We start from the raw sequence: 25,009 nt of genomic DNA on the forward strand, positions 1-25,009 counted from the left end.
TGTGTGTTACTAAATAAAAAATAGGGCAAGTATGCACATACATCCGTGTCATGGGCACATACACTTACATCTGGATGTTCCTTCCTGGTTTGGTGTATGTGACTGTGCAAACATTTTCATTTTATTAAACTAAATACCTGTGGCACTAGCATTAATGTTTTTTTGGAAATACCTCCCTCAAGGGTGGTCAGCAGCACATGCCTGTAGGGATCAGCCTTTGCTGCTACAGGCTAGGCATTGTGCTGCTTTAGGACATAACAGAATTAGCATTTTAGATAACAGCTTTCTGAGAAGGCAAGGCAGATTTTACTGGTATCTGAGGATGCAGAGTATGCTATAAACATACAGATTATCTTTGAATATCAGAAGCAATGGGTTTGTGCTATGTGTAGTAGACAAACAGTTGCATAATTACTGCCTACATTTGTGTTGAGAAAATTTATTCATGATTAATGATGCTTATCTTTGTGCTAGACACCTGCCAAACGATTTATAGCCATGCGTATGATCTGCAATAGCTTTTTTTTTTATTTTGTTGCTATTTAAAGTGTTTGGGATTATTGTAATTGCATCATGTATTTTAAATGGAGAGTGCTACCCAGGTGTCCTTGTCAGCATTCCTGTCTCATACAAAAAAAAATAGGTCAGATTTACCCGTGACGGGGAAGGTCACAACTCCCAGTGAAGTCAGGGAGAATTTAATTGATGTACGACAAGGCTGAAATCATGTCATGGGTTTGGATCAGTTTAAGTTGATCTTTTCCTAAGTTCAGTAATAAATACTGCATAAATCCACGTTGGAGCAGAGCCAGACTGAACTTTCCTAAACCACTGAAGAAACCTCTTGTCCTGTGGAAAATGCAGAAACCAGAACAATTGCTCCCTTCTCTAACGGTGCAATACATGTAGAGTGGGGAGTCAAAACTGGACTTTCACTCTTTTGTCTGTTGGTGTTGAATGCGTTTGAGGACTCTAATGTGTCTTGGAGTAGCACAGTGCCTGTTGTTTGGAAGCATCTGCCTCCAAGTGCTCAGCAGTGGCTGGAAAATAGGAAAAGTTTCCCAGAGGCTTTTGCCCCTTCCCTAGCTAAGCAGAGATGAGGCTGGGATTTTGCTGCTGGATATTTCATTGATGTTGAAAATGAAATTAAATTTTGAACACTTTAGAAATAAGATATTTATTTGTCAGCTGTATGCATGTTTTTTTATTTATAACACTTTGACACTACACTTGAATGCCGTGTTTTCAGCAGTAATGCAGGTTTCTAAATTAAGTCTGTTATTCAAAACTGGTTTTATTCAGTCCTATCATTAAGAGAATTAGCAGTGGATTAGATAATGTAAATGCATTGTTATGATCGTTAGAAAACTTGCATGTGGCTTTTTCAAGACTGCCTATATATTCCAAGCCATTATAGCTAATGTATGATATCTTTGTTTTTCTGAACAAGATTGCATACAAAGCAAAAAAAATTAAAAGGATGCTTGTGACTAATCCTTCAAATATATGAAAACAACACCTCATTATTTAATTTAATGAGAATTTGTTAGTGCAGACTGTTGATTGGGTAGACCTGTATTATAAAGGACATTGAATATATCTAGATAACCAGTTGTGGAAAAGCGAGATATTTTTCAGACTAAAACACATACCTTGAACATATTTCAGTAATTACATGAATTTAGTCATGACTAGTCGTGGTGAAGTCAATTTTTAAAATGTAAATTTCATTTTTTTTCTGCATTTTTCTCTGTATTTGGCAGTTTACAGCTAGCCACGCTGACACATTTGGGAGCTGAGATATACTGTAACAAAATTTGATGTGAAGTGTTGGTGGCCTTCATAATGTAATTTATTCATGTTTCTGTAGATAGCATATGTTGCCTGTGCAATAATTTTTTATCGTATCAGGACAGAACAGCTACTGTTCCAAATTGTGTTATACAAACCTAGATATACAGACAAATTTTTATTGTGCTTTGCTGTGGTGTAAATCGGTGGACTCTATTGAGCTCTGCTGGGGTGGGTGAGATTAGAATCAGTGTCGTGGTGTCTAATTTATTTCTATTTTTTCTGACTTAATGTAATCTCTGTTCTTGCTCCGTGGGGAGCAGCAGCCAGTTATCTTTGTAGTCCTGCCCAAATAATGAACATATGTGAAACCCCTTGTTTTGGGCAGGAGGCTGCTACTCCCAGGGTTTTACTGCTGTTTACTGACCCTTTGAATGCTGAGATGAAGGCAGTGTATCGGGAAAGCAGCTGATGAATGCTACTGGTGCGTCATTAAAAATCTCAGCATCTTTATCAGCTGTTATCTGAGGTTTCCTTGGATTTGCCAGTTTCATGCCCCCACCTGTTTCTGATGTGTTGTTTTTACGACATTCTGCTGGACCTGGAGAGCTGCCCTGCGATTCAGATGAGCGTTGTCTGTGCAGGGCTGGACATGCTGGCTCCTCTCCAGTACTTAAATCTGAGCATCTGAATAATTTCTTTCCTTGTTTTGCATTGTTGGGTGTGACCAGTGTTGGAGCCAGTGTCACTAATTCCTTCTTTTTTCCCTTGACAGAAAGTCAGTGACTCTGTTTTCTGACCGTCATAGATGGTAACTGCAATGCTGAAGACACTGGGCGAGTCGCTCCTCCTCAGCTCTTCTATGTGAGGTGAGCAACCATCTATGATGGGCAAAATAAACTTAATTGCAGGGTGTCTGAGGACCTTCCTTCCACCCCAGCCCAAGGACTTCCCTGCTGCATTGCATTTCTGAAGGATGCTCAAGACTTCAGAGCTTCACTTGTGCCTCATATGAGGCCTCTTGTGGTCTGCGTTACATGGGCCGGGTGTTGGGACTCAGCAGGTTGTATTCTAAGGTAAATGTGAATGCTGAATAAAATTAACCCAGAAGACATAAGCAAAGCAGTAAATCTGGCCCCTTGCCCCCGTTACTGTATTTGGTTAGCTTGATGATTTTTCAGGTCTTACATGAAATGCTATTCACCTGAAATGCAGGAATGAACTAAACCAGGTAACAGATATTACATTGTATCTTCTACTGTAGCTAGTCAATATCTGATTAAATATAATTGCATGAATTTATCATGATAGAAACTGTTATAATTTAAATACAGCTTGAAATGAAAAGTTCTTCTGTATATTCAGGATGTATACTATCTTCAGTTTTATCTTCATTTTCTTATAAAGAATGATGCTGTGTATTATGACAATGTTGCTTTTTATAAGGTTAGGAATGTAATAGAATTTTCTGGACTAAATGTCTAATAACTGATAATTTTAATGAAAATCACAAAGATTATGCCAATGAAGACAAATCTTGAAGCGAGGTGTTATCTGTCTCCTTTACGCTAATATGGATGTGACGTTTTAACCTGTAAAAGTAGGATTAATCACTAATAAATAGAACTATGTGGAGATTTTAAGCATTGTATAAATACAAAAGCTATTACATAAGAAAGAAAAAATGAATATGTAAATTTACGTCAGAAACTAGCTCTTGTTTGATGTGGTAGTACCATGAACATTTTTAGAGACTTCAAAACTTCCTACTTGAATGTGGATGAATCTAAAACATCTTGAGACTCGTGTAGAATCTGCCTAAGTGAGTAGTTGGTTGGTTGGTTATCTTCTGGGATGAAACGGATTTAAATTACTGTGCTAAATTAACATTTTAAAGATTTTTGTGGTGTTGTGTGCTTGCCTTAATCTCTCTTGCTTTGGAGCTTTTCCATGGTATATAAACAATGTGGATGTTTTCCGAAGCAGACATTCAGAAGTTGGGCTCCTGTTTTTTATGGGTGACCCAGAGAGATGTTCTTCCTTGCTTCCAACACCACACAGTGATTATTTTAATAAGTTGTGTGGTGTAAAACTGCTCCAGCAACAGGACATGATCCATTTGTGCCCCAATCATAACGTGACTCTGGTATTACTCTGAAGTGTTGGAGGGCTTAGTTAAAAACCCTTAGTTGGAGACCTCTCTGGAGTAACTGGTTGCCCATCTCGAGCTCAAAGATCAGGGACTTGAATGCGAGTCCCAGTTCCAGGAAATTTACTGAGTAATGTCTAGTTTTCCCTTTCAGGCTGGTTCATCATGTACTGGTGAGCAACCCCTGCTTCCCTGCTTTTCCTGCTGCATTTCTCATGTCGTTTTCGTGTATCCCATGTTCACACATGATATGGAGCTAAAACAATTCCAGATCTGATACTTCCATTATCAGGGATCTTAAATGTAGGACATGGGTCTGTATTCAGAGCTGAATTTTGCTCCTGGAATCCATTCTCAACTTTGGTTTAGTCCACCTGTAAATTAAATGGAGAAAAGAAGGGACACATCACGCACTTATTAGATCCCTTGCCATTTATTTGCACTGGCAGATTTCTTAAGAACCTGCTAAAAGCATTTACAATGGCTGGCTTTGTAGGATGGGACTGCAGGTCCTCCAGGAGCTGCCCCTATCCTCAGTCTCCCCCCTCTCCCCTGCTTTTTTTCCCTCCCTCTCTCCAAGCGAAGTCTCCATAACAGACTTTTCCTCAGATCCAGCACATGGGGACTATGAAATGCACAGTGGCCACCAGGTTACCCTTAGGTTGAACCTGTTGCCTTGCTGTTGTCTTTTAGCAGGCTTTTCCTTTTTTTGTTAATTCTAGGACCAAAGAAGACAAGAGACTGAATTATCTGAATTATGCTTCTACAACAGAACTGGGTTTCTCCTCATTGGGCATGGCAGAGCCTGGGGAAGTCCTTCCTTTTGTTTGTTTTCTTAATGTTGCAAACAGCTGATCTGGAAGCCAGGAGAGGTCATCAGTTTGTCTGGAAAACAGGTAGGAAAAAGATATGTTGGCTTATCTACTAGATGATTCCTGTATTTGAGGATGGAGTGATTGCCTTTTCTGCATTCTGCTTTAGCTCAATAATAAATTAAAAAAGCCTGATGATGTCTTCTGAGTGTTTTTGTAACTGAAAAGGAAAGGTTTAATCTCTGTTCTAAATTAGTGATCTTCATGTCTGTTGCAGTTATGCACCAGACTGACTCTAGGGTATAATTCTGAACTCCTTAATGTGTTTAATCCAAAAGCAGAATTTCTACTGGATTCTGATATCATCATCCTAACGTTTCTTATTTGAAATATTTAATCATTTTCTTTTCATGTTTGAATGAAACGGCACACCAGCATCTTTCAGCATGGACTGAGCCAGAAGTCCATACTCCTGGTTGATCTATTTTTAATTTCACTAGTACATTTAGTGAATTATTTCTGTCCATCAGTCAGATAGGATACACAATGTTTGAATGTTCAAAATTGGGCACACATGGCATTTGGAAACTTTTGTGAAGATGCATCGATAGCACTGCGATTCTTAGTGACCAGGGTGTTGATAGGAGATGGTATGATACAGGTACATAAAACTAAGTGTGACACATTGGATGCTTATTTTGTAGCACAACACAACAACAAAGAATGTTCAATGAAATGGATATATTGCAAATTTGGGAAATGTTTACTCAAAATACTTAATCAAAACTATGCATATGAACCAGAGGTTTCATTGCTGAGGATCCCATTGAGGTTTGGCGTTCTGTGACTGAGCAAGAAAGTGATTGAAGTTGATGGAAAAATAATTTCCTTCATTTTTTTTGTAGAGGTTCTTTGCTGTTTTGGTTATTTGTTTTTTAATTATAGTTCTATAGAAGGTAAGAGACAGAATTAGCTTAATAATGAAACAATTATTCTGGGAGGGCTCCTGTCCTGGTAGCATCAACACAAGCTTATCACCCTGGCTGCTGGATGGGAGGCTAAGTGCTGGTGAAGTGCTGGGGAAGTACAATATGATACTATATTTCTGAAAACTTTTTTTAAATGATGTAAACTGAAGAGGAAATAAACAACATAAACTGTCTTTCTCCAGTTCACTGTTTTTAATGTAATATTTGAACCAGCTTTGAAAGGTAGAGTTGTTTTCTTAAGACAAATTAGACCCTTCAATGCTGTCTGTCTTCAGTTGTGAAGTGCATTGTACTGTCGTCTTCAGGGGTGTGCATTGGAAGTCATAAAAATTTAATTTGGCTTGATGATTCTAGCTGACAATGAAGAGTTATCGATGCTTCTAAGGCATCCAAGGCAGATGTGTTTAGAAGTAAGAAGAGGTGTGCACAGGTTTGCGTGAATGTGGGGTACCGTGCTCTGAAAGCCCTGTGATGAGCTTGTTGTAAAGGTTTGTCTTCCAGATGCAGAAGAAAATTGTCAGTTCTTGTGAATCCCACAATGAATTAGAAATATCTGAGCTCTCAAGAGTAATTTTAAAAACCTTAAATCCTAACAGTTCTTTTTAATGCACTTTCTCTGTTTATGTAGGGATGTGAGGTAGAAAATGACTTTGAGTGAAATGGTTTCCAAATGAAAATAACTTGGGAGCTTGAGCCAAATTAATTGTCCTGTTTGGCAAAAACAAAGAGGTGGTTTTTCTTCCTTCAGTTAATTATTTTTATATTTGTAAACAATTTTTTTTTTTCAGTTGGAGTATTTTGTTGAAACTTAGAGAAAAGTTATATTTAAAGCCAGAGTGTTTAGGTCTAGGTTGAAGTGAATAGTATGTTCACCCAAAACACTGTTTTGCTAAGAAACAACGTGTTTGTGAAGCCTCTACTTTCTCTGCAGTAGTAGTGAAGTGGCAGTGTTTCCAAGTCCTGATTTCCGATCTTTTGCAGTCATCCTGAGGAAAACAATGGGCTGAGATTTCTCTCAATAGGCTGAATCTTGGTTAAAAGGAGCTAGATGTGCTTTGCAGCATCAGGGCATATGTAAGAAACAAATGGTTTGCTTTTGATAGTTCTGCGTGTGTTGCAGATCTCATTTGTGAGGTGTTTGGAAGCACGTATATCAAAGTAAAGTTGCAGTGACCTTAAAATGAGTTACAAAAGAGTGTAAATGGCAGCCAGCTGTCAGGGTGGCATGTGTGGCTGGCTTTTGTGTGCATTTTTTTACTTTGCTTGAAATGATTTTTCAGGTGTGGTTAATCGCAAAGGTGTATCTTTCAAAGGATTGCAGGGAAATGTTTTGGGAGGAGAGCGATGGCAACTTGAATGGAGCAGGTGGATCTGGAGAGATAGAAGGGTTATCGTAACCTGTTGTGGCAGGATATAAATAAAATAACTTGGGGATGTAGGTCATGGAGAACTTGACCTAATGTGATCTGTACTTTCTATAATAATAATAATAAAAATCATCCCCTAGTTAGAGGACTTCTGTGGCCAATACAAAAAAAAAATAATTAATAAAAGCACAGCACAGTGAACCTGAAATGAAGTAGCTTTTAATGTCAGAACTGAGCAGATCCATTCTGATAGGAAGAAAACCTAGAGCTGTTTTGTTTTGTTTTGTTTTTTTAATGACACAATCTAATGAGAAATGAGCAATTCCTAATGGTAAAGGAGATTATCTGGTTTGGTTTTAAATCTTGAACCGTCTGTTGCAAGCATGGCAAGTTCCTTATCTGCTGCAGAGAAATTCAACTTCTTATTGAAATGTCATGCTTTATAATTAAGATTATGCTTCTAAAAGCTCTGACTTTAAGAAAATGAATTTACAGGTACTAAAGTAAATTTTCCTAGCATGCAGAAATCCAGAGATGTGTCCTTAATGTGGCTGGGGAGAGGGGGGGAAGAAAAAGCAGCATAATACCAGCCCTGTTTATAAAGCAGGCTTTTTTCCAGCTAAACCCTTGGCTTTATCTAATGAAGACCCATACATTTTCATGCTGGGCTTGGTGGTCTTGGTGCAGGTGAAAGCAATTGTATTGAAATGACTGCATCTACAAAAAACCTAGGCTCTACGTTTCTAAAATGTAAGAACTTGGCAGTGTGAGGTAGATTATACATACTCTTACCTCAGCTGTTCAAAGGGCTATCACTTGGATTTGGTTTATTTGTGGCCTAAAAACTTTATTTTTAGCTTTTGATTTCTAGAGATGACATGCTAATGTCTAAATATCAGTACACTGTATCTTTTGGTTTCAAGACATTTCTTGTCAGATACTTATTTTGTGACCACGAACCTAAACATGAAAGCAATAATTATATCAATTAAATTACTCACCAGCCTCAAATAGCTGAATAATTTTCCAATACTTGCTAACTAACAAAGCAGTTTCGGTGATAAAATCTTGACAAAATTTAATTTGATCTAAATCCTTGTAAATTAATATTGTTTAATGCAATAGCCAATTAGCAATTTGCATATTTCACCATGTTGATTTTCTTCAGCTCTTGAATGGTCCTTAAAAGTGCCTGGAACTTCTGTAATGCAAATCTGTCTGTTTTAGTGATGGCCATTCAATCTATAAGTGTATAGAATATGAATCCACAGCAGGATTCTAGTAGATTTATTTTTTTGGTGAAACTCTAAAATTTAGTTTTGAAGTCTAAATGAAGTTAAAAATATGTGCAACACTGGAAATATTTTTGGTGCTTTACAGGAGAGGGACTGATAATTAGGATTACAAAATGCTGGAAATTAGCCCTTCCCAGAGACACTTGCAGTTTCTGCATGGGCAGGCTGCACTCCTACCATCGCTGCTGGTGTCTCCAGTTCCTCCATGAACTACACCTCAGTCACCGTGCATGTGCTATTTCTGCCAAAATACTAATAGAATGAAAGGGGCAAGGGACATACCCTGTATGCTCTCGGAGGTTAAGCAGTGGTGTGGCTTTTTTTTCTTTTCCATAAGGGGAATATTGCGAAAATGTTTTTGTAGGATGAAAATTTTCTGATTTTTAGGAAAACAGTTCTCTAATTGTGGTAAAATGCTATTTAATATGGAAATAATACTTCTGTCTACTACAGAAGGGAGGAAGGGGACTATTAGAAGCCCAGATGTGGCGTCCCAGTGAGTTCTCCATGTATAATTCTCCCCCAAAAATGAATGGGGATGGTGATTTAGCACAGCAGGGACGTGCTCCATGCTAGAAATGGAAGAGGCCTGAAAATGAGATATCAGACTGGGAAATGGATTTGTAATGCAGCTGATCACAGTAGAGAGATTTTGACCCGAGGAAGAAACCATTAATCTTCTAATGTTTGTGGGCTTCTGGGAGCTGGGTGTGGGGAGCCGTAAGTTCTCTTGCCCCAGGTGAACACAAAAAACTTAAGTTCAGAGTTATTATCCATATTTGAAAGCAAATGGGTTTTGATCTTTCTTTAGAAACAATCCATAATGGAAAGGGTACAAAATGAACTTCTCAGAGAACAACTTCTAACGTGGAGGAACCTTTGAACTACTTGTGAATGTGGGTGAGCCAGTTATGGCTAAGATGAAAAAGATCTTTTGTTCCCTGTTCTCAGATAATACTGCCATAAAATGCCCTTTCTTAAGATCGTAGTATCAGGAAGGCCAAGTGCTGGTTTGGAGTGCCTTTGACCTTATGTCTGAAAAGACAAACTTTTACCTATGTACACCAAATGTTAAAAGGAGTCCAGGTCTTCAAAGGACAGTAGAGCTCAATCTTACTGAAAAGCGATTCAAAGATAGCAAATTTTAAATATTTAAACTCTAAAGTGGAAATTTCATCTTGATTTAATCAAACTTTGAATGATTCTACGGTTCTTCACTAAGTGTTTATAGGAGTGCAGTGATTCTCTTGGGTTATAGACTGCAATCTTGTCATATCGACAGCAAAAATTAATAAATAATTAAGAAAACACCCTGTTAAGTTCCATTCTAAAACTAGTCAGATTGTTGCCATAAACCTGATGATTGAGAAGTTGTTCTAAAATGATAAGCCTTCTCATTTTTATCTTTAACTTTATTCATGACCAGTTTATAACTTTGTACTTGAGCCAGTCTATTACTTAATTGAAGAAACTCTTCTTTTGGTAGTTCCTTGCAATGTATTTGTGAGTTAAGGATACCAAGCTATTCTGGACCCCTGTTAGTAAACATACTCTCTTTGAACTGCTTTGCCAAATTAAATTTTTTCTTAGCATTGCTCCTCAGGATTATATCAAATATCAGATGAGATTTCACCTCCTGATTTTTTACAGTTTTAATTAGAAGTGCCTGGCTTAAAATATCTCAAAATCTTGTAGGTGGTGCTCTTTTTTAATGTTTTGTAATAAACAGTTTAATTTGAAGTAGTTTGGTTGTTTCTAATGTGTTGGTATAGTTTCATTAAGTACCCATTAAAAAAAGTTATTTAAATTAAAAAAAAGTACTTTAGTTCTAAATTTGTTTAAAATAATTCTTTACAAAGAATATTTTTTGAGACAATATAGATTATACTTTTATTTCTGCAAAACTTTTTTAAAAACCAATAATACCTGAAGCTTCAAAGAAAGTTGTTTTGCAAAATTTTATTAGCAGCAAAGCTTAATATGCTGGCTAGTAGCAGTCGCTGATACTTGAGAAGGTGTAAGGGTGGCCTCAAAGCTAAATCTCGTATTTCCTTAGACAAGTTCAGACTGCTAAATATTTGGTTTTATTTCTTCATTATTCCTTACCCATTCCTAACCACACTTTTACCCTTCTGTTCCACACTCGTCTAGATTTTACTACCTATTCTTTCGCTACTTCACCTCACCTTTATCATTCCAGTCCTGATATAGTCTCTTCATATGGTTTTGTTTTCTCAACAGTTGAATCCAACTTGTTTTGGAGTTATGGAGATACATCCCTGGCCTTACTTTATAACCCTTTGCAGTGGTCATGCAAGTAATATTTAGGTGGGTGAGATGTTTCAAAGTTGGTGGAGACCTTGTGTCCTCAGGCAGCAAATGCTGGTGAGTTTGTCAGAGAACCAGACAGGCATACATGAGGAGTTCCATCTCTTTTCTGAAGAACGTTTCCTATGCTGGAAGCTCATCTTCCAGCCTGGTCTTTCCTCCAGGTACCTGAGGTCTGCTGCTGTGTTGAATAAATGTGCCACGGCAACTCATAGTGTACCCACCTGGGTTCTGTCTGCTGTAGCTTCTGGGTTTATCCTTAACCCACAGGGCTAAAATCTCAGCGTATGGGACGTGGCTGGAGAGCCTGTCCTGTTGGCACAGAGAATGCCACCCAGTGTCAGAGACCTTGGAATTGTTCCTGGAGGAGTTTGGGCAGTGTAACTGGAGATGCAGAAATGCTGAAACTGGTGCCATTTTTCCTTGTCTGTAGAACTTGGCATGTTGTTATCAGTCGTAGTTTCCTGCAGGGATGTGAAGACACCAGCAAAACGTTCTTGGTGGCACTGCTTAAAGAAAGTATCGCTGGCTTCTGTATTTTTTCCTAGAAGAATGCACTACAGCAAGCAATGGGGAAGTGCAGAGTGTCAGTCACATTAAAAAGGCAAGCAAAGGAGGAACAGAAACAACGCTGAAATACGTGTTAAAATTAACACTTCATATGCTGGAGAGAATATGCAGAGTACTAGTTCCTCAGCGGAGATAAGTCCTGTGGAGCAGCATGGCTGTAGGCTGATGGCGGTGCTTACCGAATTCACATGTAAGCTTTTACAGCCTGTGCCTGGTAATTTTGTTATTGTTGGGCTTGCAAAGCTATTTCAATAGTTCTTTTACCCAAACACTACACGCTTTAACAAATATTTTTGTCTAACCAACATCAGATGTTCAGTAGGTGGTAGTTTAAACTAGATTACACAGGAGATTCACACTAATCTTTTAATGTCCCTCTTCCCTTCCTGAGAATAATAGTTTTGGAGAATAAGGTGCTTTTTTCTGTTTTTTGTTGGTATTGGGAAAAGTATGTTAGACGTCTTACCCTTTTCTTTCCTCAATAGTTACTATGGGAACAGTGCTGCGGGTCACAGGGGAAAATCTGCAAAAATAGTTTCTTTTAAATTGTTCATTTTTTTTAAAAAAAGATAGCTTATTATTGGAATTGTGGTACTTTTCATTCAACTTTGTTGGGTTGTATTGTTGTACATATTTCACTCACAAAAGAAGCACAGTGAGTGGCAAGAAAAACAGATGGGGATGTTTTTGTACGTTTTCCTTGGGGTTAATATTTTTTTAATTGAATGCAGCTGTTGGAAAGATTTCTGTTGTTACGTATAGGCAGAGCATTAAAAATAGATGATCACATTTTCATCCTGTTTCAGTGGAGTACTAGATTTAATTATTCTGCTGCCATTGTTCAGAACCCTGCAGGTTTTTTTTTAATAATTATATCTTAAGTTAGTTAGAATAAGAGTTTCACTTCATCACTTAATTGAACAGTTTCAGTATGGGGGGTAATCACTTTCTTGTTCAGCTCTTGTGTAGAGCACAATTATTATGGGTGAAAATACACAAAATTGCATTAGAAGTCCCTAAAATGCATATTGTTGTTCCCTGTGTGTGGATAACGCAGCTGACTCTTTCCAGGGACGTGAGTTTTGGGTAGTCTGCCCACTGATATCTGCATTTCCCAAGATCCTTTTTTCTCTGGTATGTATGAGAATAGTCTCGCTGGCATCAACTTTTTTTTTTTTTTTTTTTTTCCCTTTTCAAAAAGAAGTTGTTAGAAGGAATGGGGAATATTTCATGGTAATCCAGATTACTGACACAGTATTTGTATGGTTTATTTTAATCACTCTTAGCTAGTGGATAGGTATGATGAAATGCCCATTTAATATAGTAGTTTTGAATATATGAGCTTCAGTTTGCATAGGGAATTCCTGCTGAGATCAGTAGGAGAGCGGTGTGTGTGAGTTCAGAGGCAGTACCTGGTCCTTACTGTTGATCACACTGCCTGGTGTCTACCACTACGTAGACTTCTGCAGTTCCTTCATCCAGAGATGTTTTAAAGTTTATGGTTAAATGCATCTCTGTGTCATACTTGCCTGTAACAGTGATTTAGGATTATAGAGCTAAATTTGGAAAAGCATGTTAAAACCTCATTATAGTGGTTCTGAATATGTTGGGTCTATATGCTGGGGGATGAGTTGTAGACAGTTGCTGAAGTATATCCAGCTTTTGTGTGGCATGTCTGGGAAGGCTAGTGATGAAAAATCACTTTTCAAATGAGAACTTAATAAAAACTTTCCGACTCTGAACGCTAAGCCCTACTCCCTGTGTGATTAGCGGTTTCATTTCTTTCTCAGCAGTTGGGTAATGATTATGGCTCCAGATGCTGCAGCAGTGATAGAGTGATTAATTTCACTTGAAAGGGCATATGTTCAAAGAGGAGCCAGCCCAACGCCTCAAACGTGGAGCCCACATCGCTGCCATGCTGCAGATTGCACGCCTTGGGTACCCAACTGTTCCTGGGGAAGGCACCTGTAAACCTACATTTCTTATCTTAAGTCAATATATTTGCTGCTTGGTTTTGCCCGCTCATTGATGTATGTTGTCGTTTCCCGCTGCCCCAGTATTCCACAAGATCTGGTTTTAAAAGCTCTTTGTGTCTCTTCAAAAAGCAGTGCTGTCAAATTTTCAGCAGAAGACTGAGAAGGGGCTGATGCCACCAGTGCAGCCCAAGTAACTGCGAACCAGTTTAGTTATGTCTGTACCCTGTACAGAACAGGGTGGTAATGAGATGATTCATATTCCCTGGCATAGTCAACAGCGACTTTGAAAGTGTTCCTATGCTTTATTCACAATAATAGTTCGCACTGTATGACTTGCTGAAAATTCCTGACATTTAAGTTATTACATTTTCAATATACTTAAAAAATTAAATGTGTAAGGTGCATACTTCAGTAAGTCTTCATTAGGACTTTATTAGGACTATTGAATAGGTCAACAGAAGTCTGAAACGTGGCTGGTGGTGCCAGCCATGTGATTAAATACAGAGAGAGGGGGATATCTGGTGTTTATTTTGTTATCACCTGAACTTTTTCACTGATTGGTGTCATCTGGGGTTTATTCCATCATCCCTGAGATCCAAAGACCTTCAAATATCAATAGTTTAAAAATACCCACCTATGTGTGAGGCATGTTTTAGTTCTCTGCAATATGACATTTGTAACATAAATTTCACAAGTTTGAAGCTGCTGAAGACAAAAATAAATTCAGTACTTGTGACATCTTAAAGATCTTTTGACCCATTAGTTAAATTGATTTATATCACCCAGTTGCTTTTAAGCAAAATAAGCACTTTTCTTCTAGCTGTTGAAAATCTTCACTGTGGAGACACTGGATACAGAAAAATTATATCCATACTTTTAATAAGTTCTGATGCGTATTAGCTGTATAGTTTTGAAGCAACTGCCTGGATGGAGTACAGAGTTGAAGTTTTTACAGACAAGGATTAAAAGGAGGCTGTAATGAAAAAACACCAGGAACTTCTCAGAAGTTCTTTTATTAAATATGGCACACACATATTAAATATGGCACACACACAAGGCAGCACTCTCTCACAAAGTTTTCTTGTCATTCCCTTAATATTCTTGCTTGTATTAATAAAGTAATGCTATATTCAGGCAGAAGTGAAAATTAATTTCAGTAATTGTTTGCAGCTCTGTGTGTTAAATGTGTGCACTGTATGACTAGATAAGTAACTTATCTGAGCTTTCAATATTTTCAGTTAAACTAATTCAGTACATCTATTTTTCAACTGACCTTAGATATTTCATAACCCAAGTATAGTTGTATCTTGATGTAAACCATTGCTAGTGTGAAAATCTGTGATTCTGCAGATGTGTATTCCTGCATTTAGCTTTACTCTGTCAGCAGTGAGCCCGTGATGCGTGAAGTTGTGTCCGTGCTTAACAGGCAGCCGACGTATTCATTTTGAAGTTGTAGAAATCCGATAATGAGGGTTTGTCCAAACTTTAACTGTTATTGATCACATCTTTCTCTTAAAGGAAATACCGGTCTTCTTTCTTTGGCATTTCTCTGCAAAGTGCCAAGAAAACCTGCCTTTTAGAATTGGCTCCGAACGTGAAAAAGTGTGCATACACACCCCCTCCCGCCCCCCAAAACCCCCACCTACGTATATCCTTGTATGCCTAGCACTGAGGTGAAAGTTATACGATTACGATGTGTCTGAGTGTTAAATATGTTGCTTTTATGTTAGTGTCTATCTGTGTGTGTGTTTGTGCTTTATTTTTTCTGAGCATTTCTATGTCAACCATGTATAATGTGTTGCCATCTAGCCAAGGACACTGGTGTAGAGGCAGAGATAGAAACAGAGCTGCAACATTTTGAAGACTGGAGAAGGATCAAATGAGACACAGGGAAGCCAGAGTAAACGATGACAGTAATGTTATTGTGCCCTAAGGGTCTTGCAAAGTACAGTACTTAAAACCCAATTTTTGCTTTGTAGATAAGTGAGCATGTCTCAGTTAAGTCAATATATGTGTGCAAAAGATGATAAAGGTTGGTATTACACACCTTCTTTGATATTTTTCATACTTATTGTTTTAAAGGTAACATTATATTTACGTTCAGAACACTCTAAAGTACTTTACGCTTTCTGTTACAGGCTTTCAAACATGGTGCTTGGTTTAGTAATGGGAGCTCAGGCAGCCTAAAATTTTCACTCTCATGTTGGGTATTTATTGATGGCTAATTGACTGCTGACCTTTGCTAGGACTCTCTCCAAAAAGCAGGGAGTGACACCAGCAGATAACAAATCAAAGAAATTGAAAAGCAAGTGAGAAAATGCAATTCTGTGCATTTGAATGCCAAAGGCTGCTTTTTTGAATAAAAACAAGGGTGAAAAACCAAAACCATCCCTGCTTTGCCTATAAATATTTTAAAATTTTAATGTACTCCAATATAAAAAAGAAAGTTGTACTTATTAATCTTCTTCACTGTGATTTACTTGTCCTTGATTGATATATTTATTTTTTTTAATGGATGATCCAGCTTTCAAAGTCCTCAAAATGATTTAATTATTACAGCACGCAGGGCCCCAAATCAGATTTAAGGTATCTTGATACAGTTTATGGAATAAACTGGTGAACAGATGCAGAGGATAGAAGGTTGCTGGCGTTCAAATCTATTAGATGATCCTGCAGGCAGAAGATTCCCTATAGACCTTAAATGAAAGGTCAGGAGCTAACCTTAGTATATGCTGTTTAATACAGTAACATTGGGATAAATCCATTGTAACTGTATGTCTATATGTCTTAGCATATAAGGAGCTAAAGAAATGGTAACCTTGCAGTGTTCTGAATATATTACCAAATAAAGCTATGCAGCATTCAATAAAGCAATTACATAAAAAGCATTACAGTCAACCTCAATTCCAATATTAGCAGTAATAATCAATCATTTTCAATCCAAGGGATGGTCTAATCGCTTTTTGTTGCTGCTTTGAAAGGTTACATTACTCAGTTATCTTGCAGCAGAGCAACCTTTTCATGTTTGCTTCATGTAGGATTTTATAAATGTTCTTTTTTTTAATCTCAGTATTTTAGTATTGGCTGTTTTGTGAGAGTTTAAAAATTTCCTTAACCTTTTCTCATGCCAGTATAACTTTTTACAGTTCTTAAACATTTTTGGAGTAGAAGACCTAATTGTCATGAGCAGCAGATGAATTTTTTTAATCTCTTTATCTCTGTAAAAATCTCCTTTTTGCTCCTTGTGCTGGTATTGCCGCTTTTTTTTTTTTTTGGTGGTGGAGTAAGCATCCTAGGTAGTCTCATTCAGCTTCATCCAGCACTTGGTTCCTGTGCAGTTCTAGGACTTTTCTCCTTTTGGTACGCTTGAGATTGCAAGAAGGTCAGACTCACGGTTTGTCCTGTAGCAATCCCTGTGACCAACGGTGGTTTCTCTCCTCTCTCCGCTTTGTTCTCGGCTGTGTGGGCAGCGTGCTGCCGGCTCCGTTACAGACCACTGTGCTGCTAGGGGGTATTAACTGACACTAGCTAGGTAACCCTAGTTAATTCCTTCCTTAATCAGGTAATTTCAGAAATGGTTAAGGAAAAATGTATTACCACCATTAGGATAGTACTAGTCAATTGATACTGTAATGAAAAGACACGTGGGAGAAAATGGGAGAAAGATGATTTCCATCAGGCCACCTTCCTGATTCACCTTTCAATGACAACAGGTATACTGGGTGCTTGACTGATAAAGTGACAGACTTACTAGATTCAACTTTTTTCCTAAAAGTATGTTTTATAGGGCTTGATTATTATCCTCCCCCCCCCCCCCCCCCCCCCCAAAGCCTAGATACTTTGTGAAAGATCCTTGTTTTCAGATCTTCTGGAACCGATTCTAGCCAATCCTTTGTACTTGTGGGGAGTGCCATTTAGGCAGGAGTAGTCACAAAATACTGACTTTTAAGCAAAAGGATGTATCCTCTTCTTAGATGTGAATCTGGCTAATAGTTGGATTACTGTATCCTGGACAATGCCCATTAGCCCATCATTTCGCTTTCTCCGTTGACTAGTAGAAGTAGCATATTTTGCATGAATGAGAATAGAAAGGTCTGTAGCATTTTAGGTTTTCCCCCATGTAAATAGCAATTGAAGCAGCTGGGAAATTTTAGCTTAAGAATAAATTATCAGAGATTTGTTTCTTTTTATATCTTTGGTATTGGCAAAGCTGTCTGTTAACGTATTGCTGATGGATTTTTTTTTTTGGGGGGGGTAATTTTATTTTTTAAAAAAAATCCTAACAGTTTCTTCATGCCTGACCTGAATATATGTTTTAGTGCCAGTAAGTGTCCTGGTATCCTATGGACACATACACGTGCTGGTCTGCTTGTCTTTGGGTAGCTATTACATGTGGAAGATTCATATATCTGAATGAATTTCTGTGGTGGTTTTTTTTACTTTTATCTTTTATCAACATAAATTTATTCAGTCTGACTTCTGTTGTCTTTATGCACTGACAGCTGCACGGAGGTGGCATAGGATGTTACATGAAACTGCTGATTGTTAATGTCATGCATTATTCTAGGCTTGCTTTTTTTTTTTTAAACTAGGTTGGTAAATGCCATATGTAAAATTTCATAAATTTCTCATAAAGCCCTTTTAGTATCTCACTGGAGATTCTATTGATAAACTTTCCCTTAAGCATGCATACAAATTAAATGTGAGAACCTACAGCTAAAAGAAATTGCTCCGAGGCAGTGATTCACGAGGATGAAAAATCAATAAGTTTCATTAAGAAAGGAAAGAAAGTTTAGACAGGCGCTTTGCTTTGCTTTCCTATGAAAAGTAGGGGAGAAACCATTTGGGTCAGCTTTCAGCTGTGTCCAGTGCTGGGCTCCCAGTCCAAGAGAGACAGGGAACTGCTGGAGAGGGGCCAGCGTGGGCTACGAAGGTGAAGAGGGGACTGGAGCATCCCCCGGCTGGGGAAAGGCTGAGGGAGCTGGGTCCTTCGGCCCGGAGCAGAGGAGGCTGAGAGGGGATCTCATCGATGGCTGCAAACCCCTTAAGGGCGGCCGTCCAGGGGACGGGGCCAGGCTCTTTCCAGGGGTGCCCAGCGACAGGACAAGGGGCGACGGGCACAAACTGCAACACAGCAACTTCCCCCTGAACAGGAGGAAAAACGTCCTTACCTGGAGTGTGCCGGAGCCCTGGCACAGGCTGCCCAGGGAGCCTGCGGGGTCTCCTTCTCCGGAGACATTGCAGACCCGCCTGGACGTGACCCTGTGCAGCCTGCTCCAGGGAACCTGCTCCGGCCGGGGGAAGGGCTGGCTGTCCTCCAGAGGTCCTGCTAGCCTCGACCATCCTGTGATTCTGTGATTTACTCTTAGAAATATGTCATAATGTTGGTGAGGGTATTGTGAAGGATGAATGTACCTGGGTGAAAGGATCTGGTGGATCTTTGCCTGTATCACCAGTGTATCTCTCCAAAGTTTCCTTCAGCTCTTCCTTTTCATTTATGTGAGCAGCACCTGCTGTAAGTGGAATTCTTCTTCAGAGAAGCTTCCGCAGCTGCTAACTCAGAACTTGTTCAAGCGGGGGTATTTATGCAGGAGGTACAGTGTGGACTTGCAGAACTGCTGCCGTAGGGAGCTGCGTCCTTCCATGGGTAGGGGTTTCCACTGTGGCCCCACTCCTCAGTGGGCCAGGTTGGATGGCCGTGCTGGGTAAGTTGGTTCAGATAGCTTGATGTGATGGAAGCTATATATTTTTTTCCTCAATATTTTTAAGGTTTTTCTGTTGAATCAGATACGTGAGAAGTGACCTGCAGCAGATGTGGTGAGGGTAGGCAGCGGGAGGGCAGGAGGGTGCTGTGGGGTGGGTGGGGAAGGGGGGTGAGACCAGCCCATGCGTGGGGGAGCATGCATGTGGATGCTGACATGGGTGCCCGCTCGGTCTGCGTGGGAGCTCCTCTTTGCTGGGAAGATTGTGTCTGTGGAAGCTGGACTTCTATAGCAACCATATTTCCCTGTCATAACTCCCATATTTTATTTTTTTTTTTAGTTTTGCTATTAAAACTTGGTGATGACACATGTTAACAATCTTACAGTGACATTCGGGAGTTGTACATCTGTTTTCATTAAATACTGTTTTTTGAAGTTTTAGCAGCGATCTGAATAAAATTTGCTTAGGATGGAAAACCTGGAAGAGGTTGTCTCAGCCAAGAGCAAATTTATTTGTCCAAGCTTGTTTAAAAAAACCAGGAATGCTGGCAGAGTTGAATAGTAAATATGAGCTGTACATCTTGTTCAGCGGGCTTTTTTTGGATGCCTTGCATGAACCGAACAAGTGAGTAGAGTGAAACACACGTGACTGAGGGCTCTGACAGGGCTGTGGTGATGGATTAAAATCAGATGAGTGAAGCTGCTGCCACCCCAACCATCTGCCCTGCTCTTTGTTGTGCATCCCAGAACAGCAATATTTGGTCTGTTCATGAATCAGCTTTTATAAACAGTTTTTAGTCTGGAATATTAAAGTAAGCTGAACTGGGGCTGGTTTACTTTGATATGCTTCTCCTAAATGGTTTTGGGGGAGCTTGCAGACTGCCCCAGCTGTCTAAAAAAGCATGCTAAAAATGAGATGTTATTTGTATTTCCGAGGCTGACTTGGGTAATGTACTCATGCTGCTTCCTTGCACGCATCTTCTTACTCCGCTGCCCTGTGTAAATGCAAATGTGCACTGTTGAGTGGTTGCTCTGCGCTGGTGTTGAGGCTAACGGTGCCCGCAGCCCTGACCGCCCCTGTGCCGTGCTTCCCTGCGCAGCATCGCCCGTCCTGAGAGTCTGCACAAATGCTGCACTCCGCCTAGACTTTCTTCTCAGTATTTGTAAGTTTCACTCCTGCTTACTGCTCCAGTCCTGCAGAAGCACTGTTACCCATTTATAAGTACTTTATCTTAAGGCAAGCTACTATTTTATGCTTATATATTTGTATGACAGCATGTACAGTGATTGCTTAATTTATATCTTCATCTGCACCACATCCAAACTGTAATGAGGGAAAATTTTCTGCTTGGTTTTAGAGCAAAACTGGGTTAAAGTTGATTAGCTGAAGCAAATGTGGTGCACCACAAACCTACGCTGAGTCGTTTTAAATGCAATGAACAGTAATAAACAAGTGGTTGGGGCTGAAAGTTCTGCGCCTCGAAGTGCCGTGGGCTGCCGGGTGACCTGTTCACCTTTCCCAGGTTTTGAACAGTGGCAAATGAACAGATTGGATCAGATCTTGTTTCACTATCATCTGTTTCCAGAGCTGAAGCTCCCATATGATCAGATGGTATAAATTATTTAAGAGCAGAAGCTGTGTAACTGGAGTCTCCAGTAAAGGTTAAGGCTCCATCTGTTCTCCCAACCTTGAGGACTGTGCATTTCATGGCATCGTCTGTGTGGCTGGATGACATCATAAGAGTCAGGAATGTTCAAATGTGCCCCAAACGGTTGCTTCGTATTTCCTTCGCAGTGAAGACCTGGTGGCGTTGGCACCGTATGCCTGAGATGCTCTTGGCCCAGCTTTGTTCGCAGTCAGTCTGTGCTGCCAAGCCCACCTTCGGCACCAGGTTTAGCATCCTCCAACAAAAGCTGGACTGGACTGTGTACATCACAGAGAGAAAACATATGATCTGAGAGGTTCTTGTGAAATATGAGAAGTCAAAGAAATTACATTAAAAAAAACCAGGAATCCAGTCTTTTGGGTTTCTGTTGTACACACTGTCTTGTTTAAATCGTGTTTTCAATTTAAATTCTTATGGCCAGTCTGTATCTGTTCAGAAATAAGGGCAGTAGCATTTTTTGTGTAACAGGATCAAATGAAATTATTCCACATGCAGGCGATGAGGAGGATAAGAATGGAGTCCTGGAAGTTGAAAGTCCTTTTCCAAGTTTCAATGCTGCCAACTTCCTCCTCTTGAAAAGCTCTCTGAAAGAGAATTTTGCTTTGTGATGTCAAAATTGAATATTGACACTGTTTTCTGGTTTCTTCTCAAACCCAAGTGAAATACATATTCTCTATGTACTATATTCTACATATACAGAAAAACACAGAGAAATGTATTTTCTTAAAATGTGCATGGCTTCAGGTGTAGGCTTGTGGAGTCGGTCCAAATATCTCAGCTGCTTAGAATAAACTTGTGAGAGTAATGAAGTTTAATCTTGTAGATGAAGATTATAAACTTCTAAAGCTTAATTTTTCAGAGCTTCATTTTCTCATGTTCACTTTATTGTAACCCATCTTGGAGTGTTGTGTGGTTTCTTTTTTTTTTTTCTTTTTTTTTTTTTTTAAGGCTGCCTGGTTTCCCTTCAGTTAGAAACCAGGCATGATGATAGATAATCTGCTGTGAAGCTCCTGTATCATTTTTCTACACATAATAATTATGTTCTAGCCTTGCATTCTTCTGATACAAAACCAAAAACCCCGGTTCTGTGTTCCTGCTTTTATCCAAGAACAATATATAAAGCCTGAATAGGTGTGGTGGTGACAGCTGGCTGGTACTGTCGGTGTTACAGGTTGTTAGAGATTGTGTTAATGGGCTCTGTTCTGGAGAGATTTATAGCTCACAGCTTTTGGAGAGGAGAGAGTAGGATAACAAGTAGGGGTTTGGTTTTTTTTTTTTTTTTTTTTTAGTAATTTGAGATTTTTAGACAGGTATTTTTTGGGCAGACCTGCCTGGCCTCATCAGGAACTTTTTTTTGTGTGTGCATGTGATAGCTCCTAAGTGGAGTAATTTTGACCACCAGGCATCATATATTCGGGCTCAGCATTTTACAGCTATTGAAGATGGATCGGTCAGAGCTGATGTGGTTTTGGTACCGAACTCACGTGGGCATTTCTGGGCAGCAGCAGCAGCGCAGGCAGCGTAGAGGCTCCAGAGAAACCCTGTTCCACTGTTGGCTGCAGTCACTGGTGGGGTGGGCAGGGAGCAGGTGCCATCCCTGTCTCTGAGCCCTGGGCTTGGGATGTGTTGGATTGAGCGATGGTGGCAGCCCAGGAGCTGCACAGCAGCTCTAGGTGTGCGTTTCCCCTGCCCCCACCGATGAGTAGCTGAGCTGTTCAGCCTGAATCAAAGATTTATCCTAGAGAGAAGAAAGAAATTAAGAGGAGACAGTTAAATCTCTTTTTATGCGTTTTGACTTTATGGGATTTTTTCGTTCTGTGCCACGACTCTGGTTTTCTGAGCTAAACGCTGAAATATAACAGACTATAAAAGCTCATAAATTTAACATAAGGCAGAAAGGCCATAGAATGAATAAATACATTTACCTTCCAGGGAATATCTTTTGCCAGTCAACTTTTCTCTATATAGGTCGGGCTCCACTGTCTCAAGTATACAGACTCTGTGAATCTTCTTTCCAGAAAGAGATCGCTCCCAAATGGATATAGTGGCCTCTTTGAAGGGTACTGCTAACTAGTGAGGGCAGGGCACCATCCTAATTTTTCCTGATTTTAGTGAAACTGCTTAGGTTTTTGGTACTTTTTAAGACAGTAAAAGAGTGAGGGTTTCAAAGATCGGTGATCTTTTCTCTTTTGCCCCTGCACTGCTAACCCAAGCCCTGTTTCCTACCTGCTCTTCTCTGAATTTGCCCCCATCCCTGTGAAGCTTTGCATCACTTGGGAAAAGAGGAAAAACGGTGAAATGAAGGTTAGTGGTTGTGTACGACATAGTGTGCTGAGGGCTGCAAGAGTGGGAAGGAGGATGTTTGTCAGCATGTTGGCATGCTCAGGGTCATCAATAAAAAGGAGTGTAATTGTCACTCTTCTTTTACAATGCTTCCCTTAGATTCCACCCGCTCACCCTCATTTCTCTAAATTCATAGCTTGGGCAGCAAATGTGCTTTATGGGGAGCAGTCACCTGAGGGTTAAACTCTAGTGCATGGTGTATAGTTTACTTAAGTTTAGTGGAACTGTAGAAAACCAGAATTTGCAGCAGAAAGGTAAGAATAAAATCCAATGCAACAAATTGTGGGATGCTAACCGCTGCTTTTGTAGTAAGTGTCCTCCTGCTTCATGGCCTGTGGTTTGTGCTTTGTGCTCTTGTGCCTGTCTACTTTGGGGGAAAGACAATTTAATGAACAGACTGAGACAGTAGAGAATATCTGTGGTTTAATAGCTTTGTCAGGCCTCTGTTTATTCTAACATAAGTTTTTCAAACTGGAAAAGTAATAAACTGTTCTTAAAAATCATTAGCTACCCCAAACCATAGTGACCTTGTATGTTTTTTGAGAGAGCGGTGGGGTGGTGGGGTGGTGGTGGTGTCAGTGTTGTGTAAAGTCAACATGGCATTATTTTTCTCAAGCAAAGGTGTTTTTAAAATCATGGGAGGTCCCTTTCTCCCTGATCATTTCTGGAACCCATCAGTAATTTCCTTCAAGTGGCTGAATTAGTGATAAAATGTTAGAGTAAGATTTTGTGGACCCTATTAAGCTCAATTTTTCAGAAAGACAGGCAGGGAAAGCTATGACACCTGCTTGCTGCAGCAAGAAGCTGCTCAAACAATCTAATATAAATCAAATCAGTATCAAAGCGCTTTGTTGATTTCTTAATGGGACATAATTAACCAGCAATCAGTGAACTGTACATTAAAGACCAGTATCAGCAGTGCACTAGATGAGCTACAGTACAAGACACTTAGTATAAATTTATAAACATCTTTCCAGGTGTTTATAAACTAATCTCCAAAAGTTTCCAATCATCATCCTCCTCTCCGAAAAGCATCCCCACCACTTGCACGTAAATCCGTACCCCTCATCCCCAGTCGTGGGGGGTCCCCTCCCAGAGGAGGTGTGGGTGCTGTGCCTGTGTGCGCCCATCTGACCAGTGAGACCTGCCTCCCTGGGGCAAGATCTGGGCTGCGGCTCTCTTCCCTCTGCTCCAAGAAAAAAAATAATCATACTTTTCAAACGGATTTCTTTCTGTGTTTCAGAAGTCTCTGTGTAGCTCCCTGGCTGCTGTTTGATCTGGCTGATGGTGCATAGTCTTTAGCACGGACCAGTTCTGGGTCGGCACCATTTTGGGTGCTCCCACTATCATACAAAACTCTGATAAACTACATCTAGGAGTGGCGGTTGGAACTGCTTTATCTGCAGATGTTATTTAAATCCCAGCCATGGGATTACCTTCGGGTAACAGGCTTTCTTGTAATTTAATGTACACAGCAGCGTGATGCAGCTGTGGCTGCGCAGCTCCCTACTTACCTCCATTCACTTTGCAGCTGCATTCATTTGCTAAGTGGGCTTTCCACTTAAAAAGGGATACAAGAATAGATGAGGAAATGCTTGCAGTTTTTGCTTTGTTATACCTTGCCTTAAGAGAAGATATACTATTTTCATTTTAACAAAGAAGAAATATTAATTCATGTCCATGGCTGGTTTCCTCTGGGTAAATAGGCTGCTTGTCTGCAGTAATTTAAGAGTGATGGATCACACAGAGAAATTTTTGGTTCAGTTCAGTTGGCATAATCTGACAGGCCACATCTCTGATCTCTCATTTGGTTTCAAGCCAAAATATTCTGGATATCAGTTTGTATTTCTGGCATATTAAAGAAACAGACCTTTTCTTCGAAGGTTATGGATCTGTTGCCAATTTACTTTTTTTTTTTTTTTTTTTTTCCCTTCCCCTCCCTCCCCTTTTTATCTTCCGTGTTCAAGGTGCAGGATGCTTCTGTGTTTGGAGGTGTTGCTGATGGGAAGGGAGCATGGTA

At 39.6% G+C, this 25,009-nt stretch overlaps 1 protein-coding gene across 1 annotated transcript in view; it reads left to right on the plus strand.

Moving 5' to 3' along the window:
- Window positions 1-2,559: 2,559 nt before the first annotated feature.
- Window positions 2,560-25,009, plus strand: part of THSD7B (thrombospondin type 1 domain containing 7B) — a 269,377-nt gene continuing 246,927 nt past the window's right edge. Inside the window, exons 1-2 of the mRNA XM_056350383.1 lie at window positions 2,560-2,660; window positions 4,663-4,836. Of these exons, the coding sequence (XP_056206358.1) occupies window positions 4,698-4,836 (139 nt within the window). The 5' untranslated portion in view covers window positions 2,560-2,660; window positions 4,663-4,697. The remainder of the gene's footprint in view (window positions 2,661-4,662; window positions 4,837-25,009) is intronic.

This window comes from Falco biarmicus, chromosome 8 (assembly GCF_023638135.1).
Source record: "Falco biarmicus isolate bFalBia1 chromosome 8, bFalBia1.pri, whole genome shotgun sequence".
Lineage (NCBI taxonomy): Eukaryota > Metazoa > Chordata > Aves > Falconiformes > Falconidae > Falco > Falco biarmicus.